Source organism: Dromiciops gliroides, chromosome 1, assembly GCF_019393635.1.
Source record: "Dromiciops gliroides isolate mDroGli1 chromosome 1, mDroGli1.pri, whole genome shotgun sequence".
Classification (NCBI taxonomy): domain Eukaryota; kingdom Metazoa; phylum Chordata; class Mammalia; order Microbiotheria; family Microbiotheriidae; genus Dromiciops; species Dromiciops gliroides.
In genome coordinates, this window is record NC_057861.1 from 428,809,818 (window position 1) to 428,827,448 (window position 17,631).

At 40.0% G+C, this 17,631-nt stretch overlaps 1 protein-coding gene across 1 annotated transcript; it reads right to left on the reverse strand.

Annotated features, from left to right (window-relative positions):
* Nucleotides 1-821: 821 nt before the first annotated feature.
* BHMT (betaine--homocysteine S-methyltransferase) lies at nucleotides 822-17,262 on the reverse strand. The gene is made up of 8 exons (XM_043975148.1): nucleotides 17,106-17,262; nucleotides 15,848-15,980; nucleotides 8,521-8,639; nucleotides 7,161-7,352; nucleotides 6,435-6,582; nucleotides 4,128-4,310; nucleotides 2,199-2,427; nucleotides 822-1,100 (listed from the first exon to the last, which is right to left on the reverse strand). Exons 1-8 carry the CDS (start codon nucleotides 17,136-17,138, stop codon nucleotides 911-913), a joined length of 1,227 nt encoding a protein of 408 aa, XP_043831083.1. The 5' UTR covers nucleotides 17,139-17,262; the 3' UTR covers nucleotides 822-910.
* Nucleotides 17,263-17,631: the final 369 nt, after the last annotated feature.

Sequence of the window (17,631 nt, forward strand, 5' to 3'; positions counted from 1 at the left end):
TGAACTGTGGGCTTGCAAGGGGAACTAGTGTTGTGAGTGCTGTTGATACAAGTTACATATGCATCAATGTAATGCCATGGTATGGTGCATAATTGAATTTTTTTTTTTTTTGCGGGGCATTGAGGGTTGAGTGACTTGCCCAGGGCCACACAGGTAGTAAGTGTCAAGTGTCTGAGGTTGGATTTGAACTCAGGTCCTCCTGAATCCAGGGCCGGTGTTTTATCTACCATACCACCTAGCTGCCCCCAATAAATGAATTTTAAAAAAGCATTTAACACTTACTATGTTATGGACTTTGTGCTAAGTACTGGATATACAAATACAAGATTCAAGACAGTCCCTGCCCTCAAGGAGTTTACATTTCAATAAGGGCATGGTGGGCAGGGAGGGATATTTTGGTCTGGGAAGACACAGGGATGCTAAGTGGCAACGTAGGGCAATTTGATGCAATATTGCCAGGAATGATAGTATTGATTTGGTTACAGTTCCCAAAGCAGGGCTATTTTTTTAATCTGTAAAATGAGAGGTTCGGACTATTTGGCCTCTGAAAGGTTAGAGATTGATTTTTTTCCCCCACTCCAGATACCTGCAAGTCCCTATTCTGAAGGTGGGTCAGAGAGATTGAGAGCAAAGAACTAAAATTACATATTATTACATGTAATTAATATAACCCAAAAGACAGTAACACAAACCTGTCCAGTTCCCGCATGCATTTCTTTATGCTTAAGGTCTCCTAGACCAATTTAATCATGTCCCCAAAAATGCCACCAAAGAAATGAGGAAAACCCCAATTTTGCTAATAAGTAAAATTCAAAAGCATATTTTGTTTTTGTTTTTGTATTTAATTTGAGAGCAAGCTTACAGATTATGAGGGTTAATATACCCAAGAAACACAAATATACACATGATATTAGGCTATTGAAGATTTGAATTTCTGTTTCTCAAAGAGTGCCTTCAGTTGCTGGTCAGTTGTGGCCTCCTTCTGCTGCATCAGCTCAGCAGTTCCTTTGGTCACTCCCCAGGCATCAGGTTTGGACATGGAAGGACAGTATGGCCTACCAGAGGCCAGGGGTAGAGACTCCCAGTACTCTTTCCTTGCCCTGTGTGAAGGAAAGAAATTGTTGAATCCATTTATGGTGTAGTTTTAGATAGTGAGTTGACGCAAATTTGCTGGGTTTGGCAGATAAAAGTTTGTATATTTATTTTCTGAGCAAACTTGGGTTTGTGAGACAAGGATCAAAAATCAGGCTTGCTATTTTCCCCACATGAGTTATGATTAATTTGATATTTTCTACTAACATAATATTTTTGCCATAGATATATCCATATCCTCAAAACACATTGAATTGTAATCATTGTGGTTGTCTTTGGCTTAAAAAAATTAAGTCCTAGAGAGTTCCTCTTCTATTTTGGGTAGAACATTAGGATGCAAAACGGATAACTAGTTTAGTGTTAACCTTTGCATGACAAGGGAAAGACTTCTGATGTCAGAGAATTTGGATTCAAATCCTGTCTGTGACCAATGGGCTCCCATTTTCCTCATCTGCAAAACTGGTGGTGGGAAGGGGGATAGTGGGATAGACTAGCTGGCTTCTGAGATTGCTTCTAGAGCTAAATTATGATCCCAGTATAGCCGCAAGTATTTAAAAATTTATGAGTTTCTATCATGCTCAAATCTTTATAACCTAAAATGCTCCCATTAATATTTGAATGCCCACTGTTTGCATGGCAATATCAGAGCATGCTATTCCATCATTCAATTATGACTTGTTGAGAAACCTAATAGCCTGGAAGTCTTTGAGAGTCATCATTTTCTTTCTTTCTTTCTTTCTTTTAATTTATTTAGAATTTTCCCCAAGTTACATGTGAAAAAAGAAAAAAAACCAATTTTTTTTCCACATCGATTTTTAAAAACTTTGTGTTTGAGAGTTATCATTTTCTAAAGGAGTTTCTGTGAAAATGGTTCCATGAAATAACTTTGGCCTGGCAAAGGGGAGAAAGTATGGCTGCAACTTCTCAAGATCATCTAATAATATAGAACCAGTCTTAAGATATAAAAGGCACATTTATTTGGACCTTGAAAAGTTCTCCATTGCTTTCCCAGAGAATTGGTTCTAACATTTGTTGAGGTTAGACCTGGTCCTCAGAAGCCTGTAACCAATTTAAATGAGGAAGAGAGGACAACAGAATGTACTTACCTTGCTCTAATCCAGGGCTTGGTGTGCATGCTCAAACCACTTCCCCAGCTGCCATGTTTTTCAGAAGCATCAGGCAAGAAGCCCCTTTCAGGTGCCAGCTCCTCAGCAATGGCTCTGATGTGATAAGGCTCAAATCCACAGCAGCCCCCGATGTACCTGACACCCAAGTTGTAGGCTTCCCTGGCATATTTCTGGATATCCCATCTGGTAGCAACTCTGGGTTCCAGACCTGTACCAGAAATTGTTTTATTTTAACTTCAAGAATATCCTTAATGTGAATAAATCTTGACAAAAAAAATCAGATTAATTTTTAAAAAATATAATTTAAAAAACACTTTGCCCAAAAGGAATGTTACCAAAACCAGAGACATGACTGAAGAATCATTTTTTCTTTTCTTTTTTTTTTTTGGTAGGGCAATGAGGGTTAAGTGACTTGCCCAGGGTCACACAGCTAGTGTCAAGTGACTGAGGCTGAATTTGAACTCGGGTCCTCCTGAATCCAAGGCCAATGCTTTATCCACCGAGCCACCTAGCTGCCCCTGAAGAATCATTTTTAATGAATTACAAATCATTAGTCAAATACATTTGACTAACAATTGAAAATAATTTCAAATTTTTTCCACATTTCTCCTCCTCCCTCCTAAAAGCCAACCATTATGATAAAAACTAGAAAAAAAAAAGAAGGGAAAGAAGGGAAAGAGAGCAAAAAATCATCAAAACCTATCAATACACTGAAAAAACATGACATTATAATTTATATGTGATATTCCACATCTATAATAATGTTTCTCATCCCTGTCTCCCCTCCCCGTGACCTTTGCAAAGGAGTTTGGGGAAAAGTTGAAGCCAAATTCTTAATGAATTTGAAGGAAAGGTGAGAAGATTAACATAGGGAGAAATTCTCCAGTAATTTTTATTTTTATTTCTAATAACACATGAAATTTTGTTGTTATTCAGTTGCTTGAGTCATGTCTGACTTTTGTGACCCTATTTGGGGCTTTCTTGGCAAAGATACTGGAGCTATTTTCCATTTCCTTCTCTAGCTTATTTTACAGATGAGGAAACTGAGGCAAACAGGGTTAAGTGACTTGTCCAAGGTCACACATCTAGTAAGTGTCTGAGACCAGGTCTGAACTCAGGAAGATGAGTCTTCCTGATTCCAGGCCTACCACTCTATCCATTGTACCAACCTAGTTGCCCTAAACTTATGAAGTATTCAGTGATAAATTGCTTTCATTTATAGGATCATAGAATTAGAGTTGGAAGGGATTTCAGGCCATCTGGCACAATCCCCTCATTTTACAGATAAGGTGCTGAGGCCCAGGAAGTTTAAATAATTTGTCCAGGGTTATCCAGGTAATAAATAACCAAGGTGGAGTTCAAACCCAGGTCCTCCAATGCTTCTCCTACTATACCACAAAGTTTGATGGAATTAAAATTATCCCAGTAATAATTTTTTCTTCTAGACTTCTAGAGGATCTAAGGAAGATATTTATTTTAAAAGAATGAATGTTCTGGTATTATTCTGGATTTTATTTTACTTTTTTATCTTATTTGAATTCATCATTCAGTCTAATATGTTTCTTTTTCTCTCTTTTTCCATTTACACCCAATGCCATGGCCTGACTAAAGGGAAAAAAGAAATGGGGATAGGGTGGGGTGGAGTGGAAGGAGCAATAGTACAGCAAACAGAATAGTGGACTTGGAGTTAAGAGGTCCTGGGTTCAAATTCTGCCTCTGCAACCTACTAGCTGAGTGACCAAGGGAAAGTCACTTATTCTGAGTCTGTTTCCTTGTTCATAAAAATTGAGATAATTATAATATTGAATCTACATCATGCGGTTACTATAAATCTAAAAAGAGATCACAAATAGCTTTGCTGCCATTGATTTTTTGAAATAGATTATTTCTTAGCATCCCATATCTTACCAAATGGAAATTCTGGGAGATCAATAAATCCTTGTTTGCCACTGTCTGGAGTATGGAAAGCCAAGGGCTGTGTCATCAAATGGGCTTTTAATCTGGCAGCCACCAGACCCTCCTTCATGAGTTTCACAGTTTTCAAACTAATTGTTGGGTCAAAATGGCAGTTCACACCAACAATGGAGGCTCCTAGAGGTGGAGAGAAGAACATTTTTACTTTAACATTTTATTTCTGTGTTCAAGGGAATGTCTGTTCCTTCTTATCACCTTGCTGTTCTTCAACAGGTCAGGAACATCTGAGATTTTTCTCAGGGTAAATCATTCCCACTCTGAGGCACTCCAGGCCTGACTCACTAGACAGTTTCATAAGGGGCAAAGGCCCTGAAATTCATTGCTTGTTGGTCAGTCCTCTCTTGAGAAATGAGCTTGGAATGTAGCTAGGCTGGTCCTAGTAGCTGTACTGTTGCCAAGTCTTTTCAGCTTGGCAGATAGGACCTATACAGGTTAGTTCTTTCTTTCCTTCCTTCCTTCCTTCCTTCCTTCCTTCCTTCCTTCCTTCCTTCCTTCCTTTCTTTCTTTCTTTCTTTCTTTCTTTCTTTCTTTCTTTCTTTCTTTCTTTCACAGGGCAATGGGCAGGGTCACACAGCTAGTAAGTGTCAAGCGTCCGAGGCTGGATTTGAACTCAGGTGCTCCTGAACCCAGGGCCAGAGCTTTATCCACTGTGCCACCTAGCTGCCCCAAAGGTTAGTTTTTCAGCAAGCATTTAAGCCCTCACTGTGTTCCAAGCACTGTGTTAAGTTCTGAGCATTCAAAGAAAGGCAAAAATACAGGACCCTTTCTCAAAGGACTCTCATTTGAATGGTTGGGAATGACAAAGTGCAAGACTGTTGTAGTTTTTGCTGTGGCCCAAGCCATGGTAATACATCAGAGCAGAAGATTCGTGGGGCTCTTTTCCCATGTTCTGAAATCACCTTGAAATGATCTTCAAGTAGATAACTGGGCCAAAGTTTTTGTATTATATATTGGGAGGTGATGACCCTACAGAACATCTCCCCAAATGCTAGAATACTTTATATATAGATATAGGTATATTATCTGTATGTATATATGTGCATATATATGTATGTGTATAAACACACCTATGTGAATATTTACAGTATAGATATTGGGAAGTAGTGGACCTACAGAAGATCTCCCCAACTGCTAGAATACTTTTATACACAGACATATGTGAATATAGTGCATATGAATGTATACATATGTATATACTATATTTATATATGAATATATACACATGTATTTATAAACCCTGCCCCAAATATCTCCTTGGAGATATGTACATACAATGCATATGTATATGTATGTACACACATATAGATAACATTTGTATATACATATAATAGTATATATAGCTATATATAACATATATGAATATGTAGTGATATATAACTCTATAGATAACTACATAAATCTAGATGTAACACTTTGTATGTAACACTTTAAATATATGAATATAATATTAATAAATAACTATATATACACATATATGCATTTAGCATATATGTGGTAGTTTATAGAATGGCATAGAAATTCAGAATCTTCTACCACTTATCCTATATTCATGACTAGAAAATCGATGGTAGGGGGCTGCTAGGTGGTGCAGTGGATAAAGCTCCAGCCCTGGATTCAGGAGGACCTGAGTTCAAATCCATCTTCAGACACTTGGCACTTACTAGTTGTGTGACCTTGGGCAAGTTACTTAACCTTCATTGCCCTGCAAAAAAAGAGAAAATCAATGGTTAGAAACTTTTAAATGTAGCTTCTAGTTAATACCCATGTGTGTCCTAGTATATGAAGGATCCAGTATATGAAAATATAAAGATGTTAGGAAGATTATTATTTCCCAAAGGATACTATTTTGTACTTGAAAGGTCCATCTATTATATAAAACAAGATATACTCATGAATAAGAAAATCCAGCTTAGCCATGGAACCACTGGCTTAAAAGCCATTGAAGTCTAAAAAAATCATTTGGCACACAAATTACTGTGACTTTTACTTACCGTCTTAAAAGAAAACTATGGTTTTAATTTGGGAGTGATTCATTAGGAGTGTTTCTAACACTGGCACTAGTTTGTTTCTACCTCCTGATTGCAACTCTTAATAGAGTTGTAAGTTGCTGAAGAAGGAGGCTCCTAAGGTCTTGTTTTCCTAGTAGCTAAAGCCAGAACTTGATCCATGGAAGTGAATTTTTTCACGATATCAAAAGACTTCTCTAAGTGCTTGAGTGCCCAAGTACATGTTTCTACTCACCTGCTTTGACCAGCCGCACTGCACATTCTCCAGGTGACACACCATGCAGATCTCCTTCGGGGCCAATGCACATTGTAGCAGCCACTGGTTTTCCAGATTCTTTTAAGGCTTCAACTGCCCACACGGCTTCTTCAACGTGTTCAAAATACTGAAAGAAAATTTGGTTCAAATCCAGTGTTCCCCTTATTGCCCAGCAAAAATAATGTAAAAGGCTGCTGTTTCCTAACTTTTGGTTCTACTAGGTCAGGGCTTCTTAACCTGGGGCTCAGGAACTTAAAAAAAAAAATTGGTAACTGTATTTCAATATAATTGGTTTCCTTTGTAACTTATGTATTTAACTGAAAAGGCATCCATAGGGGTTTTTTTTGGGGGGGGGGTACAATGAGGGCTAAGTGACTTGCCCAGGGTCACACAGCTAGTAAGTGTCAAGTGTTTGAGGCCGGATTTGAACTAAATGCAGGGTTGGTGCTTTATCCACTGTGCCACCTAGCTGCCCCCATAGGTTTTTACTGGACTGCGCAAGGGGTTTGATGCATCAGAAACATTTAGAACTCCGGTACTAGATCTCTCTCATCAAGCTTTACAGAGGATTGCAAAAACAGTAGGAATTATTAGCTGCCAAATGAACATCTTTAAAACAGCCTTAAGCGTCCTATAGAAAGCAGAAGAATAAACCCAAGTGACCTGGTATCAAGTGAGTTAGTGGGCTCTATCTGGGGATTTTACCTCGGCAATCAGAAAGTCCACCTTCTTTTTCATAAAGACCTCCAACTGTTGACGAAAAATTTTTTTCACTTCAGTTTCACTTTTGCAGCTCAGGTAAGATGGTGTCTGACTGACTCCACCAGCAACCAAAGCATCTCCTTCTGCAGCCACCTCCAGGGCAATGTCACACGCAGCTTCATTCACTTTCTGCCCCTAAAATGAGAAAAGATGCATTATCATTGAATTTCCATTGCGAATTTAAAATGAAACTGTAGGGGCAGCTAGGTGGCGCAGTGGATAGAGCACCGGCCCTGAAGTCAGGATTACCTGAGTTCAAATCCGGCCTCAGACACTTAACACTTACTAGCTGTGTGACCCTGGGCAATTGCCTCACTAAAAAAAAAACAACAGAACTGTAGTTTAAGGAAGCAAAAGGTATTAGTCCATTTTACAGTTAAGAACAAGGAGGCAAACAGAGACTGCCCAGGATCACACAGACAAGGAAGGCTCAAGTTGGATCTGAACTCATGTCTTCCTGACTTGAGGCTCAGTGCTATCTATGGTGCCACCTAGTCATCTCTTGAACAAAGAAATAGAAAACCTAGCATGTTAATGATGGGAAGTGGCATTCATTTAAATTCATGCTCCTTTGATTCCACCAGACATTTCAAGAGTTTAATTCTTTTAGAGTTTAGGGCAAGGGTACCTCTTGTAAAACACTGAGATAAATGCCATCATTTGGCATGCTTTCTTTCAATCTTTATATTTATTAACTCTGAAGTCCCTTCTTTTTTTTTGGGGGGGGGGAAGACAATGAGGGTTAAGTGACTTGCCCAGGGTCACACAGCTAGTAAGTGTCAAGTGTCTGAGGCTGGATTTGAACTCAGGTCCTCCTGAATCCAGGGCTGGTGCTTTATCCATTCTTTCAATCTTTAATCTACTTTTCTCATTTAGTGTTTCTTGCTTTGAGGCACTCCATAGTTATAGAGCTATGTACACACACACACACACACACACACACACACACACACACACACCCCGGTAATTAAATCCATGGTCCATGGTAGTGGATGAGATCACCAAGGAGGATAGAGGGAGAAGAAAAGAGGACCAAGGACAAGAACTCTGAGGGACATCTATGGTTTAGAGGGCATGATTTGTAGGAGTATCCAGCAAAGAAGACAGAGAGGGAGTGGTCAGATAAGTAGGAAGAAGAGTACCAGGAGAGAGTGATCTAAAAACCTAGAGAGAGAAGAGCACACATGATCACACACAAACATACTTTGTTTCTCTCATTTTCATTCTGAAGAGCACCAACGTGCCATGAGAATTCATGAGATACCACGCCATTTCAATAATTCCACAAAGGAATCTTACTTACAGATATTTTTTCTGCAACATAATTTCCTCTATTCTCCAACTTGTCCTCACTGGCATAGAAGGTGAAGGTTTGCATGACATTTGAGCCTGCTCGAAGGAATTCCCGATGAAGCTGTCGCACTGGAAATGGGGAAAAGGTATAATTATTTTCAACAACTAATCACTTAGTCACCTATAACTTGAAGCATAGAATTTATTAATATACCAGCAAGACCAAACAGAACCACTGACGTGTTTATAGCATTTGTAGTTTATAAAGTGATTTCCATATAATATTTCATTTAATTTTCACAGTTTGTGAGGTTATTACTGTAGGTGACATTCTCCTTTTACAAATGAGAAAACAGGGCATAGAGTTCCTGTGTTGGAACTCCTCTTCTTGAGTTCAAATCTGGCCTCAGATACTTCTTAGCTGTGTGACCCTGGGCAAGTCACTTAACCCTGTTTGCCTCAGTTTCCCCATCTGGAAAATAAGCTTGAGAAGGAAATGGCAAACCACTCCAGTATGTTTGACAAACACACACACACACACACACACACAAAAAAAAAACCCAAACCCAAATGGGGTCATGGAAGAGTCAGATATGACTTAAAAATGACTGAACAACAACAACATAATGTGGAACAATTTTATAGAATCAAGTTCATTTGATTCCAAGTTAATACACTTACAACGCTACCTTGCTATTTCCACTAGAAGGAACAACCTCAACTAGAATACTTAGAAGTAGAAGGAGGTCTCCTGGCCTCACAGTCTTTTCCAGTCCTACCAGTCTATATTTGTCTGTTGTACCATTAATGTCGAGGATAACCTTTTTATTTTTAACTTCTGTTAGAGAATCGGAAAGTTCTTAGAGTTCTACATCAAATGCTAAAATGCCAGGCAGATATTCCACAAGGTTGTTGATACTGGTTTAAAAATGGCACATGATTAATACAAGCTACAAGTATTTGTGTAGGGGAATACATGACCATGGACAGGAGTGGCAACAGTGGGGCAGCAGGGAAACCTATGAAAAATAGCCTGCATGTTCTGCTGCTGGATCATCCCTCTGAGGGTAAGAACCTTTATACCTTGGAATAAGGAACATGCTCAAACTAATAACACAAGGCTGTATCACTCTTTAAAAATACCTCACATCAGAGTTAATATCCTTTAGCTTTATGATTTGTATACAAAATGCCATAAATAAGAAATTACATATTATTTGCCCTTTCCCACAGGATAAGAACAAAAATGACAGTTTGTAATTTTTAAAAATTCAAGAACTAATGCAGGGAAATGCAAATGTTTTATTTGGTACATCATTAGTCCAGGGGACTTATTATCATATCTAATAATAAGGTGATGAACCAACTTAGAAACTTCTGTCCCATTTCTGAAGATTTTATTACTCTAAATTTTAATTATTATTCTTAAACAATAATTTAAATAATAGATACTTTTATTACTAATAAAATAATTTAATTTAAAATATTATTAATATTCTAAAATTGTGCTGAAGCCACTGAGTCTACAAAGGCAAACCCTTTATAAATTAAAAGAATTAGCGATCTTTTTTTGGGGGGGGGCAGGGCAATGACAGTTAAGTGACTTGCCCAGGGCCACACAGCTAGTAAGAGCCAAGTGTCTGAGGCTGGATTTGAACTCAGGTCCCCCTGAATCTAGGATTGGTGCTTTATCCACTGCACCACCTAGATGCCCCCCAAATTTGTTTTAAGATGATAAAACATGACTAACCATATCACCACCTCTCGCTAAGAACAATGTGAACCACAAGAAGAATACCATATAACAATGTTCTCATAAGTCTTGCCCTTCTCCTAATGCATGCAATCATCTATTGCTGGCAACAGAAGGCAGAACTAAATGATGAAGTAGTAGAATTTGCACCATTTTAGATTCTAGCAGAATGTCAATTGAATCAATGGATTGTCAAAAGCACTAGTTGCTACTAAGTCACAGAAAAGAATATCTCAAAGGCTGCTAAGGATGTCAAAGCCAAATGCTAAAGAACTGAAATAATCTCCACATAGATATATCCATAACTGAAATGGAGTTTACCTAACTTTGAGCCAAAGTAACGCCATCTTGGTTTCAACAGGACACATGTAGTTTGCTAAGTAAGCAAAAGGATGCATATCTGTGAGAAACTCTTGTTTGAACAGACATTTCTTTCTTTTCTTTTCTTTTCTTTTTTTTGGTGGGGCAATGAGGGTTAAGTGACTTGCCCAGGGTCACACAGCTAGTAAGTGTCAAGTGTCTGAGGCTGGATTTAAACTCAGGTCTTCTTGAATCCAGGGCCAGTGCTTTATCCACTGCACCACCTAGCTGCCCACTAAACAGATATTTCTTAACCATAGTTAATTACCTGTACTACAATATCATCTCATACTAGAATACTATTGTAATTGTTATACAATACAACTATACTACAGTATTGGCCTTTCACTTCTTCCTCTGACTTCCCTTAGGTAGCCCTACTTTTCATCCTCACCATGACCTTTTATCCTTTGACCCCCTCAGTTCTCTCCCAAACCAATTCCTCCACACTGGTCACTCTCTCTTCTTCTCCCCATCTTGATCTGTTGATGAAACGATTCAATTCTACACTGTCTTCCTTTCTTGAATCCCTTGCCCCCTTATCATACCACTGATTAAACCCAGATAAGCCTCATCCTTGGATCACTCCCACCATTCATTGTCTTTATGCCTAAACACATGTTACTAAACAAAAGTAAAGAAAAAAATCATGCAACCATCTGACTGGGTCCACTAGAAATGTAAGTTACACAGTCTCAGCTGGGCCCTCACTGCTGCTAAGCAATCTTACTATTTATACCTCTTTTTCCCCCTTTTCCCCGGCTTGATAGTATTTTATTTTCTAATTACATGTAAAGATTGTTTTCTAGATTCTCCCTTCCTTCCCCCTTCACAAGATGGCAAGCAATCAGATATAGGTTATGTATGTATGTGTATATATATATATATATATATATAAAACCTATAAAGGGAAAAACACAAATAAAAAAATAACAACAAATAAAGTCAAAATAGTATACTTTGATCTTCATTCAGACTCCATGGTTCTTTTTTTGGATGAGGAGAGCATTTTCCATCATAAGTCTATACCTGTCTTATCAGCTTCATTATCCTACTACTCTCCTGACTCCAGGGCCCGTGCTTTATCCACTGTGCCACCTAGCTACCCCCATCCTACTACTCTCCACAGCAATGCTTCCAAACCTTTTCATCCTTCCTCAAACTTCCCATGGCTTCTCCCCACTCCCCTTCTCAGCTGAGAACCTTGTGTCACATTTTACAGAAAAAATTAAGGCCATTCACTGTGAATTCCTTCTCCTTTCTTCTTCAGCTATCACTCAGATGACTTCTACCACCTTTTCCTTCTTCTTTTTTTTTTTTTTGTAAGGCAATCGGGGTTAAGTGACTTGTCCAGGGTCACATGATGTCAAGTGTCTGAGGCCAGATTTGAACTCAGGTACTCCTAACTCCAGGGCTGGTGCTCTATCTACTTTACCACCTAGTTGCCCCCACTTTTTCCTTCTTTACCCTGTTTCACATGATGAAATAGCCTTACTCCTTACCAAGGATAACCTCTGCTTGTTCAAGAGATCCCATTCCATTTGTCTCCTCCATCAAATTGTCCTTTGTCATCCCCATTCTCTCATTTATTTTTCATCTCTTCCTCTCTACTGGTTCTTTCCCTACCGCCTACAAACATGCCCATGTCTCCCCTATCCTGAAAAAAAAAACACAACCTCACTTGATCCTTCCATCCCCACTATCATCCTATTTCTATTTGCTCTTTGTAGCTAAACAACTCCTTGTAAAGGCCATCTACAAAAGGCGCCTCCATTTTCTCCCCTCTCACTCTCTTCCTAACCCCTTCTAACCTGCCTTCCAACCTTATCATTCCATTGAAACTGCTCTCTGCAGTTACTAATGATCTCTTAGTTGCTAAATCCAATGGTTTTCCCCCAATCCTAATTTTCCATGACCTCTGCAGTCTTTTGACACTGTTAATCACTCTCTCCTCCTTGGTCTTCTCCTCTCTAGGTTTTTAGGCGATCAGTCTCTCCTGGTACTCCTCTTCCTACCTATATGACCACTCCTTCTCTGTTTCCTTTGCTGGATGCTCCTGCAAATCATGCCCTCTGAACTATAGGTGTCCCTCAGAGTTCTCATCCTTAGTCCTCTTTTCTTCTCCTTCTATACTCCTTAGTGATCTCATCCACTACCATGGATTTAATTACTATCTTTATGCTGATGATTCTCAAATCTACTTTTCCTGCCCAAATCTCTCAGCTGATCTCCAATCTGGCTTCTCCAACTACCTTTCAGATGTTTCAGATTGGATGTACAGCAGACATCTTAAACTCAAGGTGTCCAAAAAGCAGAATTCATTATCTTTCCCCCTAAAACCTCCCCTTTCTCTGATTTTTCCATTATTGTAGAGGATAATACCATCTTCCCAATCCCTCAGGCTACCATCCTAGGAGTCATCTTGGATTTATCACTATCCTCCACCACACCCCAAACCAAATCCAAGCTGTTGCCAAGGCCTTTTAATTTCACCTTTGAAATATTTCTCAGATACTCTCCCTTCTCTCCTCTGACACTGACACCACTCTAAGGCCTTCGTTTTTTTAACAGGATTATTGCAACGGAAGACTGGTGTGTCTGTCTGCCTCAAGTCTTTTCCTACTCCAGTCAGTCCTCCATGCAGCCATTAAAGTAATCTTCCTAAAGTGTAGGTCCTATCATGTCACCTCCCCTACACAATAAACTCCAATGGCTCCCTATTGTCTATAGGAACAAATGCGAAATACTTTGTTTGACGTTTACAGCCCTTTAGAACCTAGCCCCCTCCTACCTTTCCAATGATCTTACACCTTAATCCTCACCATGTAATCTTCGATTCAGTGTCACTGGTCTCTTGGCCTACTGGATATTCCACAAATAAAAACATTCCATCTATCAGCTCCAGGTATTTTTTTCTGACTGTCCCCCCATGCCTGGAACACTCTCCACTCAGACGAGTGATCTCCCTGGCTTCCTTTAAGTCTATACTAATATCCTATCTTTTACAAGAAGCCTTTTCCAACCCTTTATTTATTTATTTTTTTGGTGGGGCAATTGAGGTTAAGTGACTTGCCCAGGGTCGCACAGCTGGTAAGTGTTAAGTGTCTGAGGTCGGATTTGAACTCAGGTCCTCCTGAATCCAGGGCTGGTGCTCTATCCACTGTGCCACCTGGTTGCCCCTCTCCAACCATTTTAAATTTCCATGCCTTTCCTCTATTAATTATTTCCTATTTATCATATTTATTTATCCTGTCATTCCTATTTATGGCTTGTTTTGCATGTAGTTGTGTGTATGCTATTTCTCCCATTAGATTGTAAGCTTCTTGAGGGCAAGGACTGTCTTTTCCCTCTTTTTGTATCCCCAGCACTTAGCAAGGACTCATTTTCCACATTATGAAACTCACTTTGTCTATTCTACCCCTTTCCTCAAAGTCCCATGGTAGGAGCTTCCCCTTCCTCTAACTAGATTCCATTTAAGATTCCTAACCTGGATTTCACATCTCTTCACCACTGTGCTCTGAATGTTAATTACTTCTTTCATCTCCTATCTATCACCTCAAAACTCTCACTCGGTTTATCTGGGGAAGTCTGAAGCACTGAAGGCCTTTTAACGTGTTTTAAAAATTAGGAATTAATGTTGTGCCAGTGGTCTAAAATCTGGGAAGACAATCAGGCTCCCTTGAATCTCTAGAGTCAATTGGATAAAAATGGTTGATAGGTGACCAAACAAGAGGGAAGGTCCTTTCATTGACTAAGAAGTGTTATTAGTTTAAAAGTGGTGTTAAGAAGTTAATTAGTATAAAAATATTAAATATTAATTAGTTTAAAAACCCTAGCTGAAGAGTCTTTGTTTTATTGTTCCTTTGAAATTTCTTCATTTTAACTTGGCCACTCATGCCCTTCTCTTTTCTAAGCCACTAGATTCCTTCTTATAACAATAATGACAATAATAATAATGGCTAACATTTGTATTACAGTTTATGCACCACAAAGCATTTTACAAATATTATCATTCCTTATGCCCAAAAGGCGATAAAGCTGTGCATACCCTTTGACCCAGCAATACCACTTTGGGGTCTTTTTCCCAAAGAAATCATGGAAAGGGGAAAGAGACCCACATGTACAAAAATATTTATAGCTGCTCTTTATGTGGTGGCAAGGAATTGGAAGTTGAGGGAATGCCCATCAATTGGGGAATGGCTGGACAAGTTGTGTATATGAATACAACGGAATACTATTGTGCTGTAAGAAATGATGAGTAGGAGGAGTTCAGAAAAACCTGGAGGGTCTTGCGTGGGCTGATGATGAGTGAGATGAGCAGAACCAGAAGACACAGTATCATCAACATTGAGTGTTGATCTACTGTGATGAACTATATTCTTCTCACCAATGCAATGGTACAGAAGAGTTCCAGGGAACTCATGATAGAAGAGGATCTCCAAATCCAGGGGAAAAAAAAAACTGTGGAGTATAGATGCTGAATGAACCATACTATTTCTTTTGTTTTTGGTGCTGTTGTTTTTCTATTTTGAGGTTTTTCATCATTGCTCTGATTTTTCTCTTATAACATGACTAATGCAGAAATATGATTAATGTTATATATATATATATATATATATATATATATATATAACCTATATCAGATTACCTACTGTCGAGGGGAGGAGGGAGGGAGGGGAGGGGGGAGGGAAATCTGAAATTGGAAAGCTTGTATAAACAAAAGTTGAGAACTATCTTTACATGTAATGGGAAAAAAATACTTTATTAATTAAAAAAATATTATCATTCTTGCCTCACAACAACTCTGGGAGGAAAGTGCTATTATTACTCTCAATTTATTTTTTACAAATGAGGAAACAGAGGCAAATAGAACTTAAGTAACTTGTCCAAATTCACAGAACTAGTATCTGAGTTCAGATTTGAACTCAAGTCTTCTTGATTTAAAGTTCAGACCTCTACATGAAACTGAACAGAAAAGACCAGGACACCTATTTTTCCATCCAATCTGGACATTTCTAGAGAAACTAAGATAAAGATGGGATCCATGGGATTTTCTTTCTACAGTATCCAGTATACTACCATGCATGGTATACATACCCCCTCCCTTTTAATGTTTTAGAAAAAGAGGCTTATTTAGCTATTAGCAGGGGAAGGATGTTCTACATAGGATAGAATCTTTATGGTAATGACATATATCATGCTATAGCCATTCCCATTAACTGACCTGCTTCTGGGTGCTCAACTGCAGCTTCTGGAGTCCAGGGCCCAGCTTTCACATATCCTCTCTTCTCAAGGGCAAAGACAAATCCCCCATCTCCAATTACAATATCTCCAGAATCCAAACGTTGGAGAATTCCCTAAAAATAAAGGGGAAGGAATAGAAAAAAATGGAGTCATAAAATTTCCTGAAAGCACTTAATTTATATATATATATTTTGGAAATCATCTTCTGATTAAGAAACCATAGCATGTCAACCCCTTTCCTTCCCTCGATCCCCTAGCCATTGCCCCCAAGAAGTCAGCGTGTGCCTTGGACACAGCCACAAAGTACCAGGCTGATGGGAGGAAGGCACGCGACTCTCTGAGTGGGACTGCAACCACCTTCAGCTTCCCCCTAAACCAAAATAGCCCAGCTTTCTGGCTAGCCCTGTAGCCAAACTAAATGGGAAGACCAGGAAATACAACTTTTGAGCTTACGAGGTTTTAAAAATCCTTCAAATATCAGCGCTGGAGGTACCCTGGGGAACGTCTAGTCTCTCCCTTCTTTTTACAGGCAGAAAACCGATGACTGGAGAAGGCAAGCCTCCTCTCTAGGGGGCTGTTGTCCCGGGGTGCTGCTTTCTACCCCCCCCACTTTTCCCCACTGACACGTGGTCTCTTCGGCAGGCTGGACAGAACTGGTAACTCCTGAGCTTCGATCCTGACTGTATCCACCTTAGTGGCTATTGAGAAAGTTTCAGTGCGACATTTCGCCTACCTTAGAGTACTTTTTAGATTGTATCTCTCTTCCTTTCCCTCCCTACCCCTACGCCAGCCCCAGACCTCAGGTTTCTTCCCGCATCGGCGACTAACACCTTACCTCTCGGAGTCTCCCTGCCTCCCCCAGAGACCTATCTTCTTCCTTGCTCTGAGTCCCGGGGCGAAGCCCCGAAATGAGTCCATCTCTCAGCTCTCGAGAAGCTACGATATAAGCCCTAACCCTCCCTATTTCCGCGGGGAGGGGTCTGAATTTGGAAAAATTTTGGAGCCTCAGGATCCGAGGATGTGGGAATAGGGGAAGGGGTATTGAGGGGTAGTAGCTGAGTATGGGGCACCTAAAGCCTAAAGCCAGAGACAGGTGGGTTGGTGGGGACACTACGTGGGACTGAGAGAGAAGACAAAAGCACAGACGGATTAGGGAGAGAGAGAGAGAGAGAGAGAGAGAGAGAGAGAGAGAGAGAGATGGGCAGAGACACAGGACGCGTCGGCACCGCGGGACTCACCTTCTTCACCTTTTTGCCTCCGGTGGGTACCATCTCTCCCGTGCCGTCCAAACTGCTTTTCACCGGGACCGGGTGGGGAAAGTTGTCGCGGTCTTGGCTAGCGAAGTAGCAGAGCCCCCCAACTGACCTGGGTCCTTATACCTTTCTTGTGTGTGGGGTGGGTCTCTTTCGAATGGGGTGGGACCTCCCCTGTCCAACACCGACGGTGGGTGGAGGAACACGCCCCCCAGTCTCCTCCTTAATCAGACTGAGGGTTAAACTTGTTTAGTGGACACGGGGCTCACCGCTGCTTTGGAAAGAGAGAAATCCAAGCAGCCTGTAAGGCAGAACCCACCGGCTGCAATAATTAACATTGCCCAAGGCAGGAAGGCATCAAATATTTTACCAATCCCCCCCCCCCCCCGACTGCTGCCAATCACCTGAACTAGTTTTTTCGCTATCATTGTTTCGTCACAATCACTCACCACCCCGTCTTGCCACTAAATTTCTATATGGGCTTTTATTATATAATTATCATTATTCATCG